This window comes from Mauremys reevesii, linkage group 4 (genome assembly GCF_016161935.1).
Source record: "Mauremys reevesii isolate NIE-2019 linkage group 4, ASM1616193v1, whole genome shotgun sequence".
Taxonomy (NCBI): domain Eukaryota; kingdom Metazoa; phylum Chordata; order Testudines; family Geoemydidae; genus Mauremys; species Mauremys reevesii.
In genome coordinates this window covers 95,051,862-95,065,350 of record NC_052626.1, presented here as the reverse complement: position 1 = coordinate 95,065,350, position 13,489 = coordinate 95,051,862, and the positions used below count along the sequence as shown (strand labels likewise).

General features: G+C 53.7%; 1 protein-coding gene across 6 annotated transcripts in view; it reads left to right on the top strand.

The window, feature by feature from the left end:
* The window catches only part of LOC120403678 (maestro heat-like repeat family member 5), a 141,589-nt gene that overhangs the window by 6,159 nt on the left and 121,941 nt on the right, over positions 1-13,489 (top strand). For 3 of the 6 annotated variants that reach the window (XM_039535145.1, XM_039535146.1, XM_039535144.1), the window contains exons 2-9: positions 1,087-1,223; positions 2,229-2,326; positions 5,911-6,006; positions 7,252-7,331; positions 8,719-8,842; positions 9,472-9,558; positions 11,741-11,845; positions 12,995-13,130. In XM_039535145.1, coding sequence (XP_039391079.1) covers positions 1,088-1,223; positions 2,229-2,326; positions 5,911-6,006; positions 7,252-7,331; positions 8,719-8,842; positions 9,472-9,558; positions 11,741-11,845; positions 12,995-13,130 — 862 coding nt within the window. In that variant the 5' untranslated portion in view covers position 1,087. Of the gene's footprint in view, positions 1-97; positions 159-1,086; positions 1,224-2,228; positions 2,327-5,910; positions 6,007-7,251; positions 7,332-8,718; positions 8,843-9,471; positions 9,559-11,740; positions 11,846-12,994; positions 13,131-13,489 lie in introns of those variants that run through there. The other 3 variants (XM_039535143.1, XM_039535147.1, XM_039535148.1) reach the window with 3 other exon arrangements.

Here is a 13,489-nt window from a genome sequence, read left to right as displayed (position 1 = left end):
TGGCACACAGCTTTGTAGCACTGGGACCCCATACACATAAGCCGCCATCCAGCAGGGCCTTGGGTCAGCCCCACCCTCTCCCACTGCCCCACTCTGGGAGGCCAGGGAACAGTTCACAACTTTGCAATGACCAGCTGCAGGGATCCTGGCGGGCCCTGGTATGGTTTTAGCAGCATTTTCAATGTTCGGGAAAAGTGAGATCTGTGCAATAGGCAACGTTGTTCCATCTGGGCACAAGCCAGCTCCTGTGCCCCAGAGAGCTCTCACAGCTCACACTGAACCAGGGACAAAGGGGGCAAGAGGTTGGAAGAGAAGGTGCCAGCATGGGACCCAGGAGACCCATGGCCATTTCCCAGCTCTGCCAGAGATAGTCTGCGTAGCCTTGGGCAAGTCCCTTATTCCTTCTGTGCCACAGTTCCCTGTCTGTTCAGTGGGGGTAGCAGCCAGGCCCTGCCCTGCAGGGGGTGGTCAGGATAAATGCAATTGAGGTTGGGCACGTTGGAAGAGAAGGTACCAGCCTCTCTGCTGCTCTCCCACCTTCTGCTCCTGCCCTTTCACGGGGGGGTGTGAGCAACTCCTGCTGCTCACGAGCCCGCCCCAGCTGCCCCACCCCCCTGGCCTCGCCCACCTGGGAACTGACATGGCCCCAATATTCCTGGGGGAAGGGATTAGGGTAATTTCCCTGGGCAGGAAGAATCCTGAGTGGCTGGATCCAGCCTGTCTGCTGTGCAGCTTGTGAACCAGCAGAAGGAGAGGTGGGAGTGACCCAGGGAGGCCGTTTGGCCTGCGGGATGGGGTGCTGGCTGGGTATAAGGAGACCTGGGTTCTAATCCTGCCTGTCCTGCTGACTGGCTGGGTGACTTTGAGCACATCCCTTCACTTGTTTCTCTGCTGGCTGCCTTGGCTAGTTAGAGTCTGAGCCCTACAGCCCAACGATTGTCTGCAGCACCTGGTGCAACAGGGCCCTGATCTCAGCTGGCATCTGTAGGTGCTGGTGGAACAGAAATAATTGGGCTGGCCCTGATGCTGAACGGGGCAGTCACCTCTCATCACTCACAAGCAATGCCTTGTCCTGGCTTCTTGCAGGATGGCTGAAGAAGCCCCCAAGGACCCCTCAAAGCCCATCGGTGCCTGGGAGGAGACGAAACCTCCCCAATGGAAGAGTTGGCAAAAGAGCCCACAGCAGAAGCAGGAGCTGTGTGTGCCTCAGCCCTTCCATGCCGGTGAGTGGGTACCTCCTGCGTGGGCGGAGGGGGCTGCAGAAATGGCCGGGGCCATGGCCCTGCATTGCGGTGGGGCTTGGCCCCTCTGGGGGTTGGGTGGCAGGACTAGGGTGTCACTGGGGGGAGAAGACTCCATAGACCTTGTATTGCTCTGAGCTGCCATGAGATGGAGAGACAGGAAAACCCCAACAGGGGGGAATGGCCCCTCCAGCTGGCAGCAGCTGCAGCCTCTAGAGCTGATTGGGGCATTAGAAACCGCAGCCGAAGCATGGGGTGGAGACTGACTGAATCGCCCACCCTGATCTGTCACGCTGCAGGGTTGGAAGATATTTTCCACCCGTCGAAGGGGCTGCTTGGTGCAGGGTGGGTTATTAAAGCCTAGGATTGCAGGGCACCAGCCAGAGCATAAGATGCCCCCTGGTGTTGCAGCCCCATCTGCTGGCTCCTTTGTTGCATGTCCCAGCACAGGGCATTTGGGGGGGAGTGTTGACGATGGGAGCCCAGTGCCTGCCCAGGTTACACCCGATGGCTCTGGCTGGCTGTTGGTGGCAGGAGAGGCAGTCAGAACAAGCAGAACGGGCAGGCTCTGGGTCCCCATCTCTCACACAGACTGGGCAACTGTTCCCTCTCCTACACGAGGACCAGACCAATTCACTGCCAGTCCCTCTGCCCCCTCCAGCAATGGCCTGGAGAGTTGGGACACCACTCATGGCCTGACATCATCCCTCCTTCCAGATGTGACGCTCTCCAAATCCCCAGACTGAGCCTGCATGCTGGGCGGGGAAGTGGGGTGGCTGTTGGGAACCAGGGCTCTGACTGGATCTTTGCTGGGCTGGGCAGCAAAGAGGTGAGGAATCCAGGAATCGCTGTGCCAGACCCTGCTGTGCATCGGGGCTGCTCCCCTGCTGGGGCGGAAGTGAGGGGTAAGGGTTTTCTCTAAGATCTCTGTCACCCAGCCTGCAGCTTGGTAGACCCAGGTATTACCATCGCTCTGTCTTTGATCAGATTCACCATCCTATTGTAATGCCTGCTTGATGAGGCTAGACTCAGAGGAGAAAGAGGCTCTGGACTACATCAACGCCTTTCTCACGAGCAATGAACAGGTACTAAGAGCTCTCCTCTGACCTGTCAGCTAGTGCCCTGTCCACATGCACCATCCGCCCTTCTCCGGGAGACGCATGGATTCTAAGGCCAGATGGGACCACTGTGACCTCCTGTATAACACAGGCCAGAGACCAGCCCCCGAATAATTCCTGTTTAAACTAAAGCATCTTAAAAATGTCCTGTCTTGAGTTACAAAAGGTCACCCACCATGCCACTTGCTCAGTTGTTCCAATAGTCTATTACTTTCTCAGTTAAAAACGTACATTTCCAGTTTGAATTTGTCTACTTTCAATTTCCAGCCCCTTTGAGGTGCCACCTGATGTATCGGGATACCACTGAGCCCGCCTGTTCTGCCAGCCTGGGCCCCCTTTACCTTGTCTTGCTGGGCTTGGGCAGGGCCACCCAGAGGCGGGGAAAAGTGGGGCAATTTGCACCAGGCCTCGGGCCACGCAGAGGCCCCCACGAGAATGCCGGAGGCTCCCTCCGCCTGCCCCCATCCCCCGGCGCCTCAGCGCACCGCCTCCAGGAGTGGCCCTGGACAGAGCTAAAGCAGCGTGGCTTGGGCGGGGCCTGAGCTCCTCCCACTTGGAGCCATGTGGTAAGGAGGCATGGCCTGAGCACCTCCTGCTTGAGCTGCATGGTAAGGGGGCGGGGCCTGAGCACCTCCTGCTCAGAGCCGCATGGTAAGGGGGCATGGCCTGAGCACCTCCTGCTTGAGCTGCCTGGTAAGAGGGCGGGGCTGAGCTCCTCCCACTCAGAGCTGCGTGGTAAGGAGGCATGGCCTGAGCACCTCCTGCTCAGAACCACATGGTAAGGGGGCGGGGCTGTGAGCTCAGGTCCCGATGGAGCCAGGCTGCTGCAGTGCTGTCCAGGGGCCAGGAAAGCTCCTGGGCGCGCGCTCTGAGGCTCTGGGAGAGTGGGGAGGTGGGAGTAAGCAGCATGGTAAGCCCCTCTGAGCTGGACACCCTCCTGACAGGCCCCCCCAGCCCTGAGCCCAGCTCCCCACCCAGCCCTGGGCAACAGCAGCGCCACCCCCAGGCAGCGCCGGCCCATTGGCACCAACCATCACCATCACCCAGCGACAGCCCATTATGTAATTGCAAATGTATACATACTGTCAAGGTTCCTTCCCCACTCTGAACTTTAGGGTACAGATGTGGGGACCTGCATGAACACCTCTAAGCTTAACTACCAGCTTAGATCTGGTTTTGCTGCCACCACTCCTAATACTAACTCCTTCCCTAGATAGTCTTGAGAGACTTCTTCACCAAGTCCCTGGTGAACACCAATCCAACCCCTTGGATCTTAACACAAGGAGAATTTAACCATCCCCCCTCCTTTCCCCCACCAATTCCTGGTGAGTCCAGATCCAATCCCCTTGGATCTGAAACCCAGGAAAACTCAATCAGGTTCTTAAACCGAATTCTTTTAATTAAAGAAAGAAAGGTAAAACTCATCTCTGTAAAATCAGGATGGAAAATAACTTTACAGGGTAATCAGATTCATAGAGCCCAGAGGAACCCCCTCTAGCCTTAGGTTCAAAGTTACAGCAAACAGAGGTAAATCCTCTTAGCAAAAAGGAACATTTACAAGTTGAGAAAACAAAGTTAAACCTAACACGCCTTGCCTGGCTGTTACTTACAAGTTTGAAATATGAGAGACTTGTTCAGAAAGATTTGGAGAACATGGATTGATGTCCGGTCCCTCTTAGTCCAAAGAGCGAACACCACCAAAACAAAGGGCACAAACAAAAGCCTCCTCCCCGCCGCCAAGATTTGAAAGTATCTTGTCTCCTTATTGGTCCTTTGGGTCAGGTGTCAGCCAGGTTACCTGAGCTTCTTAACCCTTTACAGGTAAAAGGATTTTAGTGTCTCTGCCGAGGAGGGATTTTATAGTATTGTACACAGGAGGGCAGTTCCCTTCCCTTTATAGTTATGACACACACATTAAAGCATTGAATGTGTTAAAATCATGTATTTCATGTATACCTCTACCCAGATATAACACTACCCAATATAACACGAATTTGGATGTAACGCGGTAAAGCAGTGCTCTGCGGGGGGTGGGGCTGCGCACTCCAGTGGATCAATGCAAGTTCGATATAATACGGTTTCACCTATAATGCGGTAAGACTTTTTGGCTCCACAGGACAGCGTTATATCGAGGTAGAGGTGTATTTTCAAATTATTAAAAATTATTTTTTGAGTGTATTTCACTGGTTATTTTTTACATTTCCAAATACATGACACTATAGTATTGCAACTATTTTTTTATGGAAGGGGCTCCTGAAATTGCTTTGCCCCAGCCCCCCGAATCCTCTGGGCGGCCCTGGGCTCGGCTCACAAGCCACTTTCAGCCATACACTCAGGCAGGGCCACACCCAGCTGCAGAAAGACACAGACCCTGAGATCAGCTCTGGGAAGACTCAGCTGAAGGGGCTTGTCCCAGTACTCTGGTGCCCACCTCCTTTGGAGTACAGACCCAAAGGTTTTATGAAATTTGCCTCCTCCCTTGATGTGGAGAGAGGCATGCCCAACTCTTTGCCCCTCCTCCCAGTTACTAATTGTACAAACTCGGTTATGGTACAAACAAGAAATAAGATTCTTAACTACAAGAGGTAGATTTTAAGTGGTTCTAAGAGATAGCAAACAGAACAAAGCAGATTACCTTAGTAAATAAACACAACATGCAAACTAAGCTTTCCACACTAGATAGATAGGATCTACACTAGCAAATTCTCAGGCTGGCAGATTCTTAAGATTCTTTGCTGTGCAGCTTGGATTTCCCACGTTTTCTTACACAGGTTAGGAATCTCTCTCCAGCCTGGGACCATCACTTCTCATAGTTCAATCTTTGTCCCTCAGGTGTTTCCAGGTGTCTTACTGCAGGGAGCGTGAGGTCCCCCCGATGTCATTGTTCCCCTTTTATCTCCTCTTCCCACCTGCTGGAAAACTCTTTTGCTGCGACCTGGGTCCAACAGTTCCCACTGTGTAGCGTTATCTCGAAGAGGTTTCTATGCTGTTTGTGTGCATTTCTTCAAGAAGCCATTGTTTGGCATTTTTACTGTTGTATCTGATAGGCTGTTTTGAACCTCACAACGTGTTTCAGGAACACATACATAGCTGAACTTCATAACTGCACATACAGCGATAGCACATACAATCCAATGAGACATTAATGTCTAGCAGATAAAGACTTTTACAATACCTTACAATATGTACTTTGTACAAAACATATCCTAATGACATGACAGTGGTGAATATTGGGGTGTCAGGGTGTCCCACCCAGATGTTTCTCCCACTCTGTCAAGCCTCTGCTAACACTGTCTGGCTGCTTAGCTGCCATGTTGCAGTTGCTCTCTGGACACCTACCCTGTGAGATCTGCTCCCTCTCTGGTCCGGTTTCATACAGAGCTGCCCTGCCCTCCCCAGATAGTCACTCCTGTTGCCGGATGAATGGCCTTCTGCCATTTGGGATATCAAAGCCTGAGCAGCACTGGGGGGAAGCTTTCTGACCTCTCTCCCACTGGCAGCTCCTTTCCACGCTAACCTTCCTGTTTGTGTCTAATCTCTGCGGGGCGTAGGACGAGGCCAAGAAACTCAAGTTCTTGGATTCCATCAGCACCCTCAGCAACCTGCCTGCTTTTATGGACAAAGCCCTGCTAGTGGAGAAGATAAAGGTGAGTAAAACACATACTGGGGCTGTGTTACTTGGCGGGTTTAGTGATTGTCCTGGAGATCTTTGCAGATTTGTCGAACTTCAGCTGCCAATCATTGGATCGAGTCAGACTGAAGAGCCCATTATCCAGTATTTGCTTCCCCTGTAGGTACTTACAGACTGTCATCAAGTCACCCTGTAACTTTCTCTTCGTTAAGCTGAACTGATTGAGCTCCTTGAGTCTCTCACTATCAGGCATGTTTCCCAGTCCTTCAGTCACTCTTGGGGCTGTTCTCTGACCCCCCTCCAATTTATCAACATTCTCCTTGAATTGTGGGCACTGGACCTGGACACAGGATCCCAGCAGCGGTCGCACCAGTGCCAAACACAGAGGGGAAAATAACCTCTCTAACAACTGGAGATTGCCCTGTTTGTACATCCTGGGATGGCATTAGCCCTTTTGGCCCTAAATTCGCACTGGGCGCTCATGGGCAGCTGATTACCATGACTGCCAAGTCTTTTCCAGAGTCACCGCTTCCCAGGTTAGGACCCCCCATGCTGTGGGTGTGACCTGCCGTCTTTGTTCCTAAACATATAACTGTATTGAAACATAGATTGTTCCCTTGCACCCAGCTTCCCAAGTCACCGGGTCGCTCTGTGTACGCCAATCTCCCTGCCCAGAGCCCCAACACTCCGCAGTCAGTGCCCACTAGGGAACTAGCAACAAATCTGCTCCGTAGATTTGGAAAGTCTTTGCTCTCCAGCGCTGCAGAAAGCTTTCCAGAGCTAACCTCCCTTCCCTGAACGTGGGACAGCGTGGGCTGGTGGGTGGTCCAGTGGGCTGGGCTCAGCACACCGTGGTTCTACTCCCAGTTCTGCAGTAAGACCTTGGGCAAGTCACTTCCCCCTCTGTGCCTCAATTTCCCTCCCATGCCTTGTCTCGTCTAGTTAGCTCGTGAGCGAACTGGGGCAGGGACTGGCTCTCACTGTGTGTGTGCAGCACCGGGCACAAGGGGGCCTGATCTCAGGTGGAGTCCTTGGGTGATAATGCTGATGGAGCCTTTGCAGAGCACTGGCGCGTGACATTGGGACACTGAGCACAGGCCCTGCACTGCGCTCCCCGGCTGGAGCCCTGCACACCATCAAGCCTGCAGTAGGACGACCTGGCTGCCGAACCCACGTGTTGCAGGCCCTGCGGTTTGATCCCCTGTCGGAGCCTTGCAGGAGCTTGGAGCCCAGCTGGCATTTCCCCACATTGTCTCCTCAGGAGCTGATTGATCACGAGTCCGTCGACTCCCTGACCGGCGTGATGCGTCAGCAAGCTATGCTCGCCATCATGAAGCTGAGGTACCCAGCCTGCCCGGCCCAGCCCCAGCCAGTGCTACGTGCAGCCAGACACACCAGCCTCTTGGCATGGCCAGTTTTCCAGGGCATTCCCCCCTCTGCTCCTCCCCCATCTTCTGATTCCCCCAGGAAATGTGGCACCAGATGATGGTGCTGGTGCATGTGGCACCAGTGGGTAGGTGGTGGAGGATCCTTCGGTGCCTGGTGACCTCTCCACGTGGCCTTATGAAGATATGGTGGAGGGAGCGTGGAAGGCAGGACCGGTCCCCTCTGGGGGGAGAGGGGCAGTTAGGTGCTGCTGGAGCGGAGCGACTGGAGTCGGTGCCAGCTGTGCCAGCTGCGTCACACTGGCAGCTCCGCGACTCCCAGTGGCTGAGAGGCTGGGCAGGCTGAGCCCTGGAACTTGCCACTGCCTGTGCCATGGGGGGCTCTCTCTCAGTGCCACTAGCGCCCTGCTCTGAGCTTCCCCTGTCCATCAGGCGTCTGGAAGGTGATGGATGCTGCAGGCTGGAGCTGGGCTCTCACTGTTGGCTCGATAGGTTCCCCAGGAATGGGAAGAGGAGGCGGGGCAGGAGCTGGAGCAGCTCTCCCCACTGCGCACTGGCTTCCTGACAACGGGGCAGGCGACGGCATTGGCCATGATCGCGTCTCTGCGGGGGTGAGAGGGGGAGGGATTTGCATCAGCAGTGGGCGTAGCTGTTCCTCACTGGCTGCCGCCTGCCACGAGGGGCGCAGCTGCAGGGGCAGCTCAAGTAGTCACCTGGCACCTCATTGCATGTGCTGGGGCCATGCTCTGGCAGTGGGGGTGAAGAGGTTAATGCTGTCTGGGCTGTCCCCACCTTCCTGCCCCCCTGCACACAGCTGTGTGCCCTGTCCAGCAGGCTGAGAGCAATGGGCAGGGGCAGGGCTTAGTTCCCTGCTTCGGTTCTGCCCGGCTGCGGGCTGATGCAGCATCTCTGTGCTGGCCTGGACTGTGCAGCCGTAGTGCAGACGGTTGTGATGGGAGGGTCTCTTGCCCCCAGCGGGACAGGACTGGCAGGCTCCTCTGCACTGTGGCCGCTGGGTTCAGAGGCGCTTTGGTGCCAGCAGGCTCTAGTCTCCCGTCCATGCCATTTGCAGGATGTTGTTTCTTGGTGAAGCGCAGCGATCTCTGCCCCAGCCGGTGAGTGCTGGTGGGGTCACAGCAGACAGCTGCAGGCTACACTAAGTCCCTGCCTGCTGGTATGGGAGAAGGCAGCACCAACTCCTTCCACCACCCCCTGGCCTGTTCTCATCTGCCACCCACCAGCTGGAGCCCCTGCAGGTGTTTCCATGTCCTGGGAGCCTGAGGGCAATATTAGCACATCAGTCCCGCCTCAGACCCCAAATCCTCATGTGTCTCTTCTCTTAGCAAAATGAAGCTACCACTGCTGGTCCTGACACAACCCAGCCTGCTCACCACCTGCTTCTCCAGCATCTTCTCCCTGCCTCCAGCACACACCATGGAGGAGGTGGAGGCTGCTCTCTACACCAAAGTAAGCCCCAAACCGGCCATGTTGAGCCGTCCCAAACTGAGCGGGAATCCTGCCACTCGCTCGTGTACTGTCCCCTGGGTTACCTGGCACTGGCATAAGAGTGTAATGATCACAGCTCCCCGACAGGACTTCAGCTCAGGACCTGCAGCACCAAAGCACAGGCCCCAAAGCACAGGCCCAGATAAAGGAGTAACTCCCGCCTAGGGTAGCAGTAGTAGGCATTTATCCTTCACATGCACTGACAATTAGTGGGGACAGACACTCCCTTCACAAGCACATTCATCCCCAATGCGTGGCTGGGGGCACAGGCCTGAGATCGGCTGCTTCAGGTGCACATAGGCCAGGGGAGCCGAAGCTTGGCTGGAAATCTGCCCTCCAAATGTGGAGTCCTGTCTGACTCTCCCAGTGGGATAGACTGTGTGCAGTGGGCTTTTTGGGGAGAGCAAAGACAGGGGGGGCCCTGTTGCCAAGAGGAGTTTGTAGTAGGTCCCCTGCGGGTACAAGTGAGTGGGTGAGCTGTAATACCAGGGGCTGCTATGACCTGGGGGGGTGTCACACGCCAGGGCATTGGTTCATCACCTGGCTGGGTAACTCCACTTGCTCTGGTTTCTCCTCTGCTCTGCACGCAGACTTTGAAAACCATGGATGAGATGCTGAAGGCCTTGGTGTGCGAGGATCAGGAGCCCAACCTTCTGGTGCTGCAAATCATCTTGAAGGTCTGGAGGCGTGGGGGCAGGAAGGGGACTAGTCCTGTAGCTGGGGTGGGGCTCAGGGACCAAGGCTCTGTTTAATCCTAAGCATGGGACGCCCCCGTGCCTTCGGCTCCTCAGAGTACCTTCTCTACAAAGGTTCTTGGGCTGGAGGGCCAAGTGCCCCCACTATATCTGAAAAAGTCTGTATGGGGTGGGGGTGGAGGAGCGTGGGCGGGATCTGCTGTGTTCTCCACTGAGCCCTCATGTGAACCTGGCATTCCTTTGTGTTCACCATGGGCCCCACCAACCTGGCCAAAGCCCGGAGCTAGATTCCCCCAACATTCTAGTTCTGGGGCCACAGGAAGTAGATTCTGTGGGTGGTTTGTGCTCCCAAAGAGGAAATGTCCTTAACAGAGATTCGGTCTCCTCGATCCCAGAACCTGGGAAGAGGGAATCACAGAAGTGCAGGGCTGGAAGGGATCTCAAGAGGTCATCTACTCCACCCCCTGCACTGAGGTAGGGCCAAGCATTCCTAGACTGTCCCTGTTGAGTGTTTGTCCAGCCTGTTTTAAAACCTCCACCACCACTTCCCTAGGTCACCTGTCCCAGTGCTTAGCCACCCTTAGACTTTTCCTAATATTTAACTTAAATCTCCCTTGCTGCAGATTAAGCTCATTACTTCTTGTCCTACCTCCAGGGACATGGAGAACAATTTGTCACCATCCTCTGTATAACAGCCCTTAACGTATTTGAAGACTGTTACAGGTGCCCCTCCGTCTTCTCAAGATGAAACATGCCCAATTCCTTCAACCTTTCTTCACAGGTCAGGTTTTCTAAACTGCTGATCATTTTTGTCGCTGTCCTCTGGACTGGCCCCAGTTTGTTCACATCTTTCTTAAAGCGTGATGCCTGCAACTGGACACAGAGCTCCAAGCTAACACAATTCAGAATGGCATTTCCCTTTTTCACAAAAGCATCACACTGTTGATTCATATTCAGTGTGAGACCCATGATAACCCCAGATCCTTTTCTGCAGTACTGCCACCTAGCAGTTATCCCCACTTTGTTTTTATGCATTTTCCTTCCTAAGTGTGTTACGTCACATTTGTTTTGACTGAATTTTATCTTATTGACTTCAGACCAACTCTCCAATTTAGCAAGCTGATTTTGAATTCTAATCTGTCCTCCAAAGTGCTTGCAACCGCTCCCAGCTTGGTGTCATCCATAAACTTTACAAGCATCCTCTCTTTTACGTTAACCAAGTTCTTAATGAAAATATTGATTAGTACTGGACCAGGCACACCCCTGGGGGACCTCACTTGAGACACCCTCCCACTTTGCCAGCGAGTCAGTGATAACTCCTCTTTGAGTACGATCTTTCCATCAGTTGGGCGCCCACCTTATAGTAATCTCATCTGGATCAGACTGGCTTAGTTTGCTTAGGAGAATGTCTTGTGGGACTGTGTCAAAAGCCTTACTAAACTTCATATACATCATCATATACTGCCTGCCTCCATCCACTAGGCAAGTAACCCTGTCAAAGAAGGAAATTAGATTGGTTTGGCATGGTGCTATTTGTTATTACCCTATTATCTCCTCTAGATTCTTACAAACTGTTTAATAACTTGTTCAGTATCTTTCTGGGTACCAAAGTTAGGCTGACAGGTCTATAATTCCTTGGGGCCTCCTTGTTCCCCTTTCTGAAGACAGGTTCTGTGTCTGCCCTTCTCCAGTCCTTTGGGACCTCAACCCTCCTAAAGGTTCAGCGATTTCTTTGCCTAGCTCCATCTAGGGTGAATATCATGAGGCTCTGCCAACTTGAATACATCTAACTGACCTCAATTGTCTTTTACCTGTTCTCTCCCTAGTCTAGCCTGTATTCCTGCCCCTTGTTGTTAATATTGTGTTAAGCATCTAGTCGTCATTAACCTTTTTAGTGAAAACTAAAGCAAAAAAGGCATTAAACACCTTGGCTTTGTCTGTGTCATCCATTCTTTGCTCTCCTTCCCTGCTGAGTAGTAGCCCCACACTTTCCTTTGTCTTTCTCTTGCTCCTAATGCATTTATAGAGCTGCTTCTGATTGTCTTTTATGTCCCTTGACAGTTAGAACTCATTTTTGCCTTTGCCTTGCTGATTTTCTCCCTATGTGCTTGGACTATTTTTTGGTACTTCTCCTTAGCAATTTGTCCCAATTTGTTTCTCTCAGGTCCTGCTCCCCTGGACCACATCCAGGGAGGTACATGAGCGGCTGAGGGCAGTGGGAAGGATCAGGTGGCTGATGGAATTCCTGGGGTCTCAGTGCAAATTCCAGGTGAGCAGCCTGTGACCCTGGCCACCTCCTAACTACACTGAACAGCCTCGTGGTGCAGCACGCCCTGGCATGGAAAATGCAGGCCTAGAATAGTGACTCAGCAAGATCCTCAGTAGGAGTCCAATCTAACGAGCCCTGATGTCGATGGGTCTTTCCTTTGACTCCAGTGGGCTTTGGGTCGAGTTCCATCATTCTGTCTCCAAGGACTCTCCCCGCTGTTCCCCTAGCACCAAAGTCTGCTCTGCAGGGTCAATGCATTTACACAGGATTGCCCTGACAGCAGCCTCCGAACCCAGGTGTCTGTTCACCCCCTTTGTCAGACGCCTGTGGGATGCCTTGGCATCAGCTTCTGCCAGGCTGCCAGATGAACGCCCCTAGCTCTGCATGCTCAGGGCCATTGAGCTGCTCCAGATGCTCCATCCCCTCCTGTGGAAGGGCTTCCTCTGGCAGCTGGAGGGGGCGCTCGGATGATGTGCCCCAGAGGCTGGGGCAGCAGAACAGAATGAGGAGGTGGGAGGACACAGTGAAAGGGATGGGCGGGCCAAAGGCGCCAGAGAACTGGGGAGTGGGAGTGGGAGGCTGTGCAGACCCCGGGAGAGGAGGGCAAGGGGCTTGGTGCCAGGTGGGGAAGAGCAGGGAGCCAGTGCAGGGGCTGCAGGAGGGAGACGAGAGGACAAGGCTGCAGGAGAGAGCCGGCAGGAGAGAGCAGGCAGGCTGGGGCGGCGCGGAAAGGGAGGGCTCTGGGGAGCTCCAGGATGGAGTGAGAGAGGCAGGAGGCAGAGCAGAGGAGTCCAAGGTGACTCCAAGCTCCTGGGCCTGAGGTCAAAGAAGGGAGGGGGATGGGAGAAGGGGCTGGGATTAGGAACTTGCCCTTGAGATGGAGACTGGACGTTAGTTCATTCGTTACCTGGGTCCCCACTCGGGGGTAACGTTTGTTGACTTTGCTGCCCAGATTTCTCCGTCCCTGCTGAGCTTTCCTCAGCCCCTGGTGATGGGCCCCACAGCTCCTCCTGCTCTCATTGTCCCCAGTCTCTCTGCGGTGGCCTCTGCCTCCCCCTGTTCTAACCCACTGCTAGGGCAATGCCAGGGGGACTCACTATGCTAGGTCTGCAGGGGCGAGTGACTCCCTTTGCTCCTTCTCTCCGTCAGGAAGTGGAGGAGTTCAGAGTCCTGGGCCAGCTGGTGGGGTGTCTCACTCTGTGCTGTGTGGAGCAGGAGCAGGAGATCTGGCAGTCGGCTGTGGAGGGACTTCACCACCTCTTCTCCTTCATGCAGCTGCTAAAATGTAAGAGCACTGGAGACCCTTGTCCTTCCTAAATACACTGACATGGGGTTTCCAACACGAAAAACATATTTATTGAACACTTCCACCTTTTCTGCAACCTTTTAAACAGTCTCCATCTAGTAATGAGCCTACACCACTGCTACGATTTCTTTTGTTCCTAATACACTTTTTAAAGAAACCCTCCTTAGTCCTGCAAGCCATGGAGTTTCCCCCGATGTCTTTAGCTTCCTCTATCCATATTCTACTCTTCATAACTCACATAAGAATGGACATACTGAGTCAGACCAATGGTTCATCTAGCCCAATATTGTGTCTTCAGATAGTGGCCAGTGCTTCATGTTTCAGAGGGAATGAACTGA